Source organism: Oryza sativa, chromosome 5 (genome assembly GCF_034140825.1).
Source record: "Oryza sativa Japonica Group chromosome 5, ASM3414082v1".
Lineage (NCBI taxonomy): Eukaryota > Viridiplantae > Streptophyta > Magnoliopsida > Poales > Poaceae > Oryza > Oryza sativa.
In genome coordinates this window covers 13,728,869-13,742,792 of record NC_089039.1, presented here as the reverse complement: position 1 = coordinate 13,742,792, position 13,924 = coordinate 13,728,869, and the positions used below count along the sequence as shown (strand labels likewise).

Genomic DNA, 13,924 nt, shown 5'->3' with positions numbered 1-13,924 from the left:
GGGCCTCAACACCGACTTCCATTATTAATTTATAATCTGGCCCGCGGAGCCTTCTTTTCCTACGCGCAGCAACACCCCAAGCCGCCCAGTTCTTTTAACTTGGGAAAAAAAAGTTTGATTTGAATATGATTCGTATCCTCAGTCCTCAACCGTAAAATTGGTTATAATGACTCTATATTAAAGTCCTCTCTCTCTCTTACGTGGAGAATAAAATTCTCTCTCGACAATATTAACGGTGAATATTGCTGACGCAGCATTTATGTGGCATATTGAACTAATCTTCATTCTACTTGATGTTTACGTGGAATTAAAGTCAGCCAAAAAAACTTTAAGAAAAATAAATCTAAATGGGACCCATATATCATTAGATGTTTAAAAAATTTCAAAAGAATCTATGGAGCCCAGATATAAGTCACAGAGTAGGGTCTACATTTTTTTCAGATAATGGAATAAAACATCTCGGACTTTGCTCAAAAAGAGCTACAGCCAATTATTACAAAGTAGCACTAAAAAAAGAGTTAAGTTAAACAAAACATAAGAAATTAAAAAAAAAACAAATAACCAAACTAAGATAAGGAGTAGACATCTATTGAAGTCTATTTGAGAATCTCCATCCATAATTTGCAAAAAGTTGTATAACTGTTGTCGCAAGCATATGACATGCAACTTTTAAAAGCTCACCATCTTCCTCACACCTTTGTAGCTGAGCCCAGAACCGGAGCCAATATGTTGCCCTGAAAATTACCTGCATATATGAAATAGAAGGTGATTTATCAAAAACCATATCATTCCTGCTTAGCCACAGAGTCCAACATAAGGCGGAAGCTCCTACAAGTATAAGCTTGCTCTTTTTCTTGTCTATCCCCAAAAGCCAACCATAAAAAATATGTGATATACTATTAGGAAGGTATAAACCAAAAGAAAATTGAACGGTTCTCCATACAAACTTTGCATAATGACATTCCATAAAGAGATAATGAATAGTCTCATTCTTCAGTAACATCTTAAACTACCATTCCAATTCCGTCTTACCAAATTGTCTTTGGTTAGAACAACACCGTACCACATAAATATCTTAATCTTAAGTGGCATCTTAAGTTTCCAAATTATTTTATTTCTCTCAGTATGGCCATTATTGATTAAAGCCAGATACATTGACCTCACTGAGAACCGTCCATTCTGATTAAAGTTCCATCTAAAACAATCAGAAGAGAGATTCAACTGCACATGTACAATAGAAGCACATAAATCATGCCAAAAAAGAAGTTTCTGACCAACTAAAGCTCTCCTAAAAGAAACATTAAGTGGAACAGATCGTATAACACTAGCAATTGAAGAATTTTTCCTCAGGACAATAGCATATAAAGAAAGATACTTATCTTTAAAGGCCAAGTTACCTAACCATTTATCTTCCCAAAATCTTATTTGTTCCCCACTATTCACAATCCACGAACCAATACTTAAGAAAGTACTCTTAACTTTTATAAGACCTTACCAAAAATGGAAATCACCTTGTTTCTTATCAACTCGAGTTATAGATTTATTATAAAGATACTTTCTCTTCAATAAGTCTTGCCACACCCCCTTTTTCATTTATTAACTTAAACAACCATTTACTCAAGAGACATTTATTTTGTATTTCCAAATTATGAACCCCCAAGCCACTGATGTGACCATGGCTACTATCGATACAACCGTTGCTCACATCATGAATCAACAAGAAGACATCAAGATCAAGTCCTCCATGTGCTGCAATCTGATTCGGCCACGTGTTACGTTGCTGACTTCAAACGGCCGCCAAATCTACACACGTGCTCCGTTTTGGGCCCGTGAGTACTTGATGGAAAGCTCTCAAAGTCCTCTTTCCAACGGATCCAGCCTCATCTTGGAATTCCATCTCATTTGGCCGCAATCACAGAAGCAAGGTATTGCATCACCAATAATAGGCCTATGGGCTTGTAACTACGTCTGGGACCCCGGCCCAAGTGGGGCCCATGTGGGGTGCGCCCCAATCTGGTAGAGCACGACTCTTGGACCCTCTTGGTAGTCCTCCCACCTTTATAAAGAAGCTATCCGCTGACACCATCGTCATCGCTTCTAGATCCATGAGTCTACTGATCCTAATGCATGTTGAAGGGGATCGAATGGCGAATTCCATCACCATTGTTGCACCATGGCGTTCCTATCGGCCTCCGCATGGTGATCCCTTCACCGATGCCAGCTTGGCTAACTACAATACCAACAACGACTAAAGGCAGCGCTCATAGCTTCATCTTTCACTGGTCAGTACTTTCACCGAATTCCACATAAGAAATCTAGTGATCATGCATGGGCTAAGTTAATGATTTAAGAATGTGCTCCAACACTGTGGTATTAGAGCCTTCTTAGGCATTTGCATGTTCCCATCACTCCAGTAATGAAGCCATTAAGCCATGTCAAGTAACCTAGCATCATCTTGTTCATGTTTTAGGGTTCATGTTGCATCCAAGTCAAATTTTATGGATCATGTTCTGTTCAAGTGCTATTAGGGTTTAATTGATGTTTAAGTTGCTTGTTTAAGTCAAATTTCCTGGATTGGGTAGAAATTAGGAGGGAATTACGAATTTTGAGTTGAAGTTAACAAATCCCAAAACCACCAATTCTGTCCTAACCGAACCCCTAATTTCGAAATTTCCTTAATTCAAAACCCTAATCTTGAAGCATCGCAAATTAAGAACCTCAAATCCCCAAATTAAGAAAATCTTGAACCCAACAAATCCCAATTAAAGCAAACCCTAATAAATTTGGGACTAAGCACTCACCGGCTCAAGAGAACTCATTATTAGCGAGATGTGCACCTACATCAGCTCATTGGGGGCCCGTCTTGCCCGCCTCACCACCTCCACTCGCAAGAGTTGGCTACATATGGCATGACCCAAGCCATGCGCGTGTCTTCATCGACCTCATGTTTCAACTCGGAAGAGCCCGTCGTGTGTCACATCAGCTCATGCCGTGCTCGTGCACCCTACTCCTCCGTCGCCTTCTTGCGTGTGATGCGCGGCATCACCGCCACCGTGCATTCGCCTCCACCATCTCGAACTGGTCCCATTGCCGCATCAGGCAGTAGCGCGAGACTGAGGCTTGCCATGGTGTGGCTCCGGCCACACCTTGGAGGAGAACTGAGGAGGAGAGACTCATGGAATTAGCTCGCTACCAATGTGCCGGTTGTCACCATCACCTACGCTTTGCTCGGCATTGTCGTCTCCTCCGCTTTGCTCGGCATCACCATCACTGCCACCACTCAGCTCACGCTAGAAATATTAGGGAAAGAAAGGGTAATGGAGCAAGGGTTTCCACCTGGCGCAGATTTTGTTCTGGGCTCGATCGATCTGAGTTGTATGACCGGAATTGGATGACCAATGTCGACGACTCGCTGTTTTGTCGAAAATAATCACCCCCAATAGCAGTTTCCTCAAAAGGAATCACCCTCAATCCCCTCAACACACTATAAAAGGGAATTTCGGTCTTGTACACGGGTGAGAACTCATGTACGGTAAGATTTTCCCAAAACCATAAGCCTGCTGATCCTAATGCGCGTTGAAGGGACCAAAGATTGAATTTCATCACCATCGCCGCAGCACGGCATTCCTATCACCACCGCCGCAGGGTGATCCCATCACCGGCACCCGCTCGTCAACTACAATACCAACGGGGACTAAAGGCTGCTTCATGTTTCACTGAATTCTGCATAAAATATTAGGTGATTGTCACGCCCAGAAATTCCCGAGTAGAATTCCAAGCAGAATGTGCATTAAAACCCCCGTCCAGGACCGGCCGGGGTACACAAACGACAAAGTTGACATACAGATCCACGACTTACAAACATTATAAAAGTCTTACATAAATGCAGCGGAAAAAAAACAAAGATAACTGGAGCTAAGCCTTGACTTGGACTGCAGCGGGAACACCACTCCACAGGCATCCTCGACGGCACGGACGAAGCCTACTCCTCGGAAAAACCACCATCTAACGTATACTCAAACTCTGGGGTTTGGGGAAAATAGAGCAAGATTGAGTACTACCCACTATACTCAGCAAGTCATACCGGAATAGGGGTATGATGCAGGGAAATATCAAAGGAGAGCTAGAGTGGTTCATTTGCATAAAGCGAGCATTTATAAACAGTAGTTGAAAGCAAAGAAACAGTTGTAATAATTAATCAATATTAACCATCCACTGTCCAACGCTACACCACATTGCAACAGGCCCAACCATCCACCTAGACTATTCAATTCCATTAGACTAGTCTAGGGTGAATCTAATCACGGTGAATCTGGTTGACCGCCCATAACCGCGGGCATGGCTATTCGAATAGTTTTACTCTGATCAGAGGTGTACAACTGTACCCACAAGACACAGCCCCATGACACGTTTCCGTGCGCCGACATGCCACCACGACATACCGGAAAGAGGCTGTGACAGGACCGTTCACATAACCCCCTCTAGCCAAGCACACCACACCTCAGGTTTCACCCCTATCCCCAGCGGGCAACGGGTAGTCCCCTCTCGTGCCTAGGTGAATCCGGAAGCGACAGAGGCCGTCGCAAGGCCCGCCCCGCTCCATCACACCCACCCTTGCCTGGATGCGTCAGCTAGAGGAAAGCTACACTACAAGCCCAGCCGTTGCCCACGCTGGCTTGTGGTAAGTACGAGAAATTCTTTCAGGGTTTCCCGCGAACCGGTCCTTAAGTGCCATGGGCGTGACTAGCAAAACCATGCACCCACAGCCCACTATATGATTTATTTTAATTAAGCAACACCAGGACGGTGGCTCTAATCCAACATCAACACTAGAACCTGAGGTCTATACATTAATATGATTTCCCCCATTGTGTGCTAGTTGAACTAAGCATGGCTAAGCAATCCCTAGACCAATATCTAGTCATGTTATATCCCAAGCTAACAAAGGAGCATGGTACAAAAATAGCATGGCTATAACAGTAGGTAAACATCCCATGGTATTATTGTGAAACAATGCAATATTTGAAGGAAAACAATAGAACATTTGCAATATAGGATCAACATATTCAAGTGACAAGAATGACTTGCCTTGCTCTGCTGCTGGAGGAACCTCGGCGACTAATTCAAAGTACACCGGAGCGTTGGGAGAGCCGGAATCTAAGCGATATACAAAGTAAACAATACAAACAGGCTATAAGACTACTGAAACAGAGAACAAAACCATTTTTAATGGATTCTATGCATTTTTCTTGATTTACTGAGACTTGAATGGGCTTAAACGGAGCTCGGATGAATTTTCTATGAATTTTAGAAAGTTCACTGTGTTTTTACTATAAACAGAAAAATCCTTAATTGATTTGTTGCGCAATAAATAAACCCTGGGAGAGAGAGTGGGCGGCGCCGACATACGAGCCTCACATGGCAGTGACTCGGGGGGGGCGGTCTGCGGTGGACCGGGTCCACGGACCGGAAAAGGGGCGGCGCACCATGTGGAGCTGACGTGGCGCCGACGCGGCGGCCACGCGGCAGCCACGCGGGCGGCCGAACGGACGGCCCCGGTAGATCGGACGGCCGCGGAAGCGCGTGGCCGGCGCGCATGGGCGGCTCTAGCCGGCCCGGCGGCCATGGCGCACGGCGGCGCGGCTCGACGCAGCGGCGGCACAAGGCGGCGACTGGCCGGCGGCGGAGGGCGGCGGCGTCGCGGCGACGCGGACGGCGATAGCGGCGGCTAAGAGGCTAGGCGGCGGCGCGGCGGCTAAGCGGCACGGGGGGAGAGGGAGAAAGGGGAGGAGGGGCCTCACCGATGACGATCGACTACGGCGAGCGACGGAGGGCGATGGCGACGGCGAGACGAGCTCTGGGACCACCTAAGGGATCAAAAGGGATGAGTTAGAGAGGGAAAGGGAAACCATGGATGGCTAAGGCGTCGGCCATGGCGAAGCTCACCGACGCGCGGTGCGGACGGGGTTCCGGCGGCGGATTCCGACGGAGGAAGGGTGGACGGCGTGGCCCTCGGGCTTGCGAACCCGACGGCGGCGACGGCGCGGCTCGGCGCGGCGGCTAGCGATGGCTAGCGGCTACCGGAGCGGCGGCAGCGACGGCGGAGAGGAGGGCGACGGCGCTAGGGCGATAGAGGCCACGGGAGAGCTCGGCGAAATGGGGAAAAAGAGAGAGGGGATGGCGGTGGTGCTTAAATAGGGGAGGAGGGGTCCGGACGTGGCCGGGAGAGGCGGGAATCGCCGGCCGACGTGGGGGAGTGGGAGAGGAGAGAGAGGCGGGATTCGTAATTCGAATCCCGGCCATCTCGAGCGCGGGCGCGGGCGGGAGAGAGGGGAAGTGGGCGCGGGGAACGCGGGCGCGGGCGGCGGTTGCGGGGCGCGGCGGCGGCTGGAGGAGGGAGACGGGCCCGATAGGTGGGCCCCACCTGTCGGCGACCCAAAGGGAGGAGGGAGGCGGCCGGCTCAGCTGGGCCGTGGCCTTCGGCCGGCCCAGCGGGGAGGGGGAGGGGAAGAGAATGGGCCGGCGGCCCATTCGAAAAAAGGAGGGAAAAAGAAAAAGAAAAAGGAGAAAATGAATTTCTAGGGATTAAATATTGCTTGTGCTCATTTTTAATTGGTTAAAAATTATTTCTAGAGCTCTGAAAATTCCACTAAAAATCATGTTAGCATATTTCGACATGTAGAACTCAAGAAAAATTCCACATGCCAATTCCGATTATTATTTACATTAATTCCTTTAGGGTTTCTCTTTTGCTTTTACACCGATATTTTCTTGAGACCATTTATAAATTCAATTTAGGCTTGGGAGAAGAACTTCAGGGTGTGACAGTGATCATGCATAACCTAAGTTAATGATTTAACAATGAACTCCAACATCAAAAAAGCATGATATTCAGTAAAAACAACAAAGGCATGATATATATGGTTATTTACGCAAGAATAGACTTAAGCTAGTTTTAGTAGCAGAAAGGAAGATGGTTCAACTTGTTATGATATGTAACCTTCCATGGTACATAACATTTATTGAATATGACTCATATAGGACTAGGTGGCTAGAGGCTAGGAGTTCATATGCAAATACTAGGATGGTTCAGTTGATCAGGTTTATGTTGGATCAATACTAGAGAGCAAGTAACAAGAATCGATGATGTTGTGTATGGCATATGACCAACCATGCATTAATGGCTGATGTTCTGCACGGCATAATGAAAAATCCTAGAGAAATCTCACTTAAACAAAACAGAAATAATATTTCTACATTGGTACACAACCATTGGACAAGTCACACAACAAAATTATAGGTGATTGTCAAGAAATTGAACAGTGGTTCTATTATGGGGCAGAAGGCTCTGGAATGGACAAGTTGTTTCTTTCCATGAATTTATCTATTCTTTCTCCTTCCACTTATCCTTACAGATAGTGGCGGAGGAGGTGCATCGTCGAGCCTGGGTGAATAATAGTGTTTCATAGCAATCTAGCAACTTCTGCAAACGTTGACGGCATTCGATAGTGGAGGCGGCAATGACGGAGCCCAGGCAGCCTCCCGACTGGTCCGGGAGCTTTCTCTGCCCCTGCATACATCATCACTGAATGAATTCATTTTTTATTTATATATGAGAACTAGAGAGTTCACTAGCACAGTCAAAGGTTTGTATTGGCAGCGAAGTGCTTGGAAAGGAAATAAAAGAATGAACATAAATAGATATAACACAACACTAAAAATGCTTGTGGCGTGTATCTTTGCAAAATTAAAGTGTCTCAATCTTGCTAGGGTCCTTTATTGAGGTCCATAAATTTTCCATTTGTATCTTTGCTAAATATAGTAGTTATTTAGTCAATTGAAGATGTTGGAGAACCAAAGATGACCTAATCGTTAATTAATTAAGAAAAATGGGACATCACATCTGGAGTCGAACACTAGAAGGATGGGTGCATTATCTCCAACCAACTATTCTACCAACCTCTCTTTTAATAGATATTCAGTAAATTGAACTATAGTGTTCAATCTTATTACAATGTATAAAACTAATCTATAAGTCATTTACATTAGTAACACAAATAATGGTTTATATTGATCTAGTGACACAAACAATATGGTGAAGATTTTACTCGAGATGACACACTTATATGGGTCTTCTTCCTTCCCTTACAATTTCCCTTTTGTTATCACTTCTTATCTTGATGGTGGCGAATATATGGTATGCATTTTTCGTATTCCAATTTTAATTCCATTGAGTTTATATTTGGATACATCACAATAGATAAGTCTCTCCATATGTGCACAGTTACTAATTCTCTAAGTAGTGTATAAATTTCTTTTGGCTGTTTTTTAATGCACTGAATGCTACCTAATATACCCTCCAAACATACAAAAATCTAGATATCTTTTCATCAATGTAAATCCGTGCTTCTAGTTATATCCTTACAAAAATCTCTATATAAACAGACGTTCCACGACAGCATGTTATATCCATCATTAGGAAAAATATAGCCAAAGGAGAACCACACCTTATCCAATAAGTGATGGTGAAGGGAAAGGGAAGGGCTGGCAGGAAAAAGGTTGAGATCAAGCGCATCGAAAAAAAGGATGCACGTGACGTTTGCTTCTCGAAGCGTCGCCAAACCCTATTTAATAAAGCTGGTGAGCTTTCATTGCTATGTAATGCAAATATAGCTGCTGTTGTGATTTCTCCTGCTGGTAGGGGTTTCTCCTTTGCCCATCCCTCTGTTGATGATGTTGCTGACCGCTTGGCCTCCATGGCCATGGGCATTCCCAATAACCATTCCTTGGGTGGTGGGTACCATGATAGCGGTGAGGTGACAAACATAGCGCAACAGCAGAAAATTGAATATGTGGAGCTCCAAAAGTCATTGGAAAAGTCGGAAAAGAAGAAGAGGGTTCAGGAGGCAATGGAGAAGGAGAGGGCAGGACATCTTATGCAATCACTGACTTCTGAAGTTAATCTCCTGGGGCAGGATGAATTGGAGGAGCTGCACAACAAACTCTCAGCTCTACCTTACACTTCCATTGCAAAGTTCTACCAGGTACTGCAAGATGCAAAGGGTACTAGAATGCCATTGCCACAGCCACATATTGAAATAGCATGTCAATCACAATTTCTATTTGAAGAGCAGGCTGTCACACCCGCAAATGCTGATTTTCCGGGATCTAGCACATGATGTCCAGTGTCCAGGGTTGTGGTGACTCTTGCAGCTGCTTCGATGGACGATTTGAAGTGTGATTCCTATTACTAGCCTATGTTTTAGACTTGTAATGGTGAAGCATATATATATGCTTGCACCAATCATGGGGAATAAATCAAAATTACTTTATGAAAACTTTCTATGTCAAATCTCGACTTACAAACCAAGATATATCTAGGATCTATTACTGTGAGAATTTTCTTAGAACATTTTTCTTTGATCCAATAGTATGGTATAATTGAGATTATTTCTTCTGATTATGTAATATTTCGCCTCTTGCATGATGTTTGTAAGAGAAATGACAGTGATACTTCAAAAGCTATCTGCAAATCCTCTATTGAAAAATAATGCACCTATATATGTCTTGTCATATGATATCTAACAAAGAGTTGTATAAAAACTAATTAGTTTCTGTTCCAATGTATTGCTTTATCGGGCACCTGCAAGCACTCAACACACATTATCAACAATGACTTTTCGATAATTGATATCAGTTCATGATAAGGTTGAGATAATAAAGTCCATTATTTGTGTTAAATGATAATATGATTCGAGCTACAAGTTCCTCTGATTGTGTTGAGAAAAAATATGGGATGAAGATTAATTATCATACAGGATAACAAGATGGTTTTGGTTTGAGTGAGTGAGGAAATCAGGTAGAAAAACATAATAGTGCAAATGCTTACATGTCCCTATGAGTGTGTGCGGTAGCCACTATGGTATCTAGGTTTACCAATGAGGATGACAAGCTGCCAGTTTCATGAGTTATGGTTTCCAACACCAAAGCTGATGACAAACTGCTGTTGATTGGCTGTAATCTAACGGTTTCCAACACAAGCACTACACTGGTCAAGGTCACCTGTGACGGGCCCAAACCCTCACCTTTGACGGTTTTGGGCTTGGTCAGTGATCAGTGGTCACTGGTAAGTCCAGTCACCTTTGACGGGTGGCCGGCCGTCAGTGGTGACATCCACCTCTGACGGGCAAGTTAATAGAAGGCCGTCAGAGGTGTTGGTCTAAGCTAGACTAGGGCTTGTTAGGACCCGTCACAGGTGTCTCATCTCTGACGAGCCCCTAAATAAAGGCCCGTCAGAGGTGATGATCTCCGGTATATAGTAGCCGTCACAGGGTGACCCACCTGTGACGGGCCCGAAAGTAAAAGCCCGTCACAGGTGGGTCACCTGTGACGGTCCGACGTTTGCGAGTCCGTCACAGGTGAGGTTACCTGTGACGGATGTTTCTTCCGAACCGTCACTGATGAGTTAATTCCAGAAAAAAAATAAATGCTAAATATTGGCTAGCCTCAGGAATTGCTAGCCATGCCCTCTGAAAAACAGAAACATCACAGGTGCCAGTCACCCCCCCTCCATATCACATATTCCCCAACTGCCCAACATCACAGATGCATCACATATCACAGATCCATCACAAAGCAACAATTTACAACATCACATATGCAACAATTTAATTTATTATAGCACACAATTCATACCCCATGAAAGTCCTCAAATGATTACCAAAATTTCTTATATTCTGTTCGTTGTGAACCTCCACAACCTGTCAATAAGGGAAAAAAAAAGGAGAAAACAGATGAATAGTACAACATAAATCGTAGTTGATCAAATGTGATGACAATTTAGTAAAGTACCATAAATATTGCACATATGAAAGTAAATTACATTGCACTCTATAAAAACATAATTTTTTACATCGCCAGAAATTATAAAAACATCTTTTTTACATCACAATAAATTATCTAGCCAAGTTCATGAGTCTATTTGGCATGAAAACGTCCTTTCTTGTTCATTATTTCTGCAAGAATAAAGGCACATAATTCGCCTCTGATAGCGGGGGGGTTGATGGGTGAGATCTTGAAGCCAGCTCTACCTTTCTGTTTAATAAATAAGAGGTTAATTAGCACGTTTTGAATAGCAATGTAGATATTGAAATGAGCTTATTCGCCATTAGCAACAACCTCAGGGTCGAAATCTTTCACCTCTCTTAGAAGTGTTGACATGTTGTGGCACACGTGGAAACCACATTGGTCTCCGATCTGTTGTGCGCATGCAAACTTGGTGTCATGATAAAGTTCGTTCTTGCCCTCCTTGTGCCTACCACCCTTTTCCACATATGGGCCCCAAGCCATATTTAAGGCCTTGGTGATTTCACTGAAATCATAATCTTTGGACTTATTGGAGTTAAGGTAGGTAACCCTACTCCACTTAGGTACGATGACTAGGAGAATCCAATGTCGCCTGCGCAGTGGTTATGTAGCGTTAGTACTAAGAACCTTAACTTCAAAAACAATATACACGAAGGGTATTGTCCTCTTACTCTTGGTTGTGTGCGCACATGATGTACTCCTTGTCTTGATGGGCCCATAAACACCGGTTGACATAGTCAACCACCTCAGTGGAGCTCTGTTGTAAATTAACCTCATTCACCATGGATGGATCAAGGAACCCAACCTGATTACCATGGCGACGACTCTCGATCCAACACAACCTTAAAATATTTACGTATTAGAACTAATTTAATTAGGAGATATAGTCCAGTCATATCACAAGTATAGAAGGTATGCACTTACAAGGAGTAGCATTTTAGAAGACCAGTGTCCAACTTCCGGATCCTGAAAAGGTCGAAGAGGTCATCAAAGCCTATAGTTATATAGGCAGGCGACGATAGGAACGGCTGGTGGTCGTGATGTCCAACTATGGATGACTCCCTCATTTTCCGCTTGGCATTGCTTAGCTCCATGTATTGCTTATGTAGCTCTCGGCAAGCAATACCCATCACAGCTAACACATTGTCCTCCACCAATGGCATGCCTAGCTCAAATTGGGCTGGCGCCCTCACGACCTTCCCCGATTTGCTCACCGGCATCGACGTCGCAGCCTTGCCCCTTTTTGGCTCCGGCGCCAACTCCCCGACCTTCCCCTTGCCTCGTTCACGCTTCTGGCCCTTGACAAGTGGTGGGGAGCTATCGGCCTTTCTTGTGGTCTTTATTGGAGCCAAGCTTTGAGCTATATCTGCCAAGTCCATATCAGCTCCACCGGGAGAATGAGGTACTGACAATGCCGGTCCACGGGGAGCCTCAATTGATAGCTTAGACTTGGGAGGTGTAAGCTCCGTCGGTCGACTTGGACGAGGAGTCATCTTCACAACTATGTCTTCTTTGGGCCATTGTATGAATGTCTTGCGCGCATCGCCCAAAGTCATGATTTCATCATTTGGGGGCACGGGCAGCGGATAGCCTGACCAGGTGTCCTTTACTGTATCGATGGACACCTTGGCATACCCAGCTAGCAGGTCTGCGCCGTGGACCTTGTCTGTAACCGAGGGCTTGAAAGCCATGCCCTCAGCGACTTCAGGAGCGAAAGTTGGGTGGACTCTCGCTAGTAGGACACACTGTGCTGCGCCCTGCATAAGGTGAAAGTTTGAATTTAATATTGGAATGTGTAAATGTCTTTTATTAGATATGGATCGGATAACAATAATTACCTCGATGTGGTCCACTGCAGCTAGTGGTGCGATCGGGAGACCAGGGGCCGGCACCTCTGTGGATGCACAACTACTCCTATGCTGTGACGGACTCGCGTCGTGTTGTACACGAGGAGTTGGTTGCACAGCAGGTGTTGTGACTCGGGGTATATTCATGTCGGCGAGCACCTTGTTAACCCTTTCTTCCACCCTTGCATTCATGCTAGCTTCTAGTTCTTGAATGACCTCAACCTTAAGTTCGGCCTTCAAACGAGCGTCCCTCTCTTCCTTGGAGACTTTCCGTTTCCTGTATTGGGAGCTGTACTGAGGGAGTCCATGCTTCCAGGGCACATCGCTACCAATTCCCCGAGTTCGGCCAGGATGTTCTTTGGTTCCGAGCGCCTTTGTGAGGATGTCATCTTCGCGCCTCTTCGGCGCGGACTCAACCTCGCTTTGTGAAGCTTGTTCAGCAACCAAGCCCAACTAGAAAAGAAGATAGTCGTTTATACGAACTTGTACTTTATACGAACGGAAATTAGTTAGGTTAAGTAGTGAACTCACCAGTTCCTGATAGACGACGGCATCACTTTTGTTCTCAAATGTGACAGAGCCGTCCGGGTTGACCTTACCCCTTGCCCGCGCCCAGTTGCGAGCTCTTTGTTCAGGGATGTCTGAAAACGGGGCAGGTACATTCGCTGCTGCAGCGGCTGCATCTTCTTGGGCCCATATTGCCTCCTTGCCGATGTACCCTGCGGTGCCCAGCCGATGCGGGTGCTCATTCCGCTGTTGCAGTACGCGATGTGCCTCGCTGGATTCCCTAAACTCTTGGGTGGTCTTGAGAGAGCAGAATTCCTCCCACACCGCTTCGGTTATTTGAGGGTATTCATCGAACGGCGTATGATTGCCGGGCGGGTTGACATACTCGGTGAAGAGCTTCGACTTCCAATTCTTCCAAGCTTTGCCCATCTTTTGGAATGCCTTCCGCTTGAGCCTATCCTTTGCTTCGGCTGGAAATGTGAACCATTTCTCCATTGCCGTCCAAGCTCGCTCTTTCTCGGCTTCTGTGACCTTCCCGATATCTTTATGGAGGATCCCGAAGTTCTCACGTGCCGCTATCCCGCAGCAGTTAGACCATCTTCCAATGACAGTCCTGGGCGCCGTGGGCCTACCACTAGCGTCAACCTCTCTTATAACTTGCACTGTGGTCGGCCATATATTTTGTGACCGCGGATTTCTACTAG

At 45.2% G+C, this 13,924-nt stretch overlaps 2 protein-coding genes across 2 annotated transcripts; one reads left to right on the top strand and one right to left on the bottom strand.

Annotated features, from left to right (window-relative positions):
* The first annotated feature begins 8,522 nt into the window (after positions 1–8,522).
* Positions 8,523–9,179, top strand: LOC107275363 (agamous-like MADS-box protein AGL29). Its single transcript, XM_015783094.3, has one exon. The coding sequence runs from the start codon at positions 8,523–8,525 to the stop codon at positions 9,177–9,179; it is 657 nt and encodes a 218-aa protein (XP_015638580.1).
* Positions 9,180–10,800: 1,621 nt separating this feature from the next.
* Positions 10,801–13,349, bottom strand: LOC136356461 (uncharacterized). Its single transcript, XM_066310365.1, has 6 exons — positions 13,245–13,349; positions 12,705–13,166; positions 11,791–12,623; positions 11,538–11,708; positions 11,179–11,458; positions 10,801–11,094 (listed from the first exon to the last, which is right to left on the bottom strand). The coding sequence occupies exons 2-6, from the start codon at positions 12,903–12,905 to the stop codon at positions 10,978–10,980; spliced, it is 1,602 nt and encodes a 533-aa protein (XP_066166462.1). The 5' UTR covers positions 12,906–13,166; positions 13,245–13,349; the 3' UTR covers positions 10,801–10,977.
* Between the last annotated feature and the right edge of the window lie 575 nt (positions 13,350–13,924).

Bases quoted from the DNA above. Each gene is read 5' to 3' on its own strand.
- LOC107275363 (XM_015783094.3), top strand. From the start codon at position 8,523: ATGGTGAAGGGAAAGGGAAGGGCTGGCAGGAAAAAGGTTGAGATCAAG.
- LOC136356461 (XM_066310365.1), bottom strand. From the start codon at position 12,905: ATGAATGCAAGGGTGGAAGAAAGGGTTAACAAGGTGCTCGCCGACATG. The intron at 12,624-12,704 runs GTAATTATTGTT...CACCTTATGCAG, and splicing joins CTGCAGTGGACCACATCGAG to GGCGCAGCACAGTGTGTCCT. The intron at 11,459-11,537 runs GTAAGAGGACAA...ACCACTGCGCAG, and splicing joins ATGTGCGCACACAACCAAGA to GCGACATTGGATTCTCCTAG.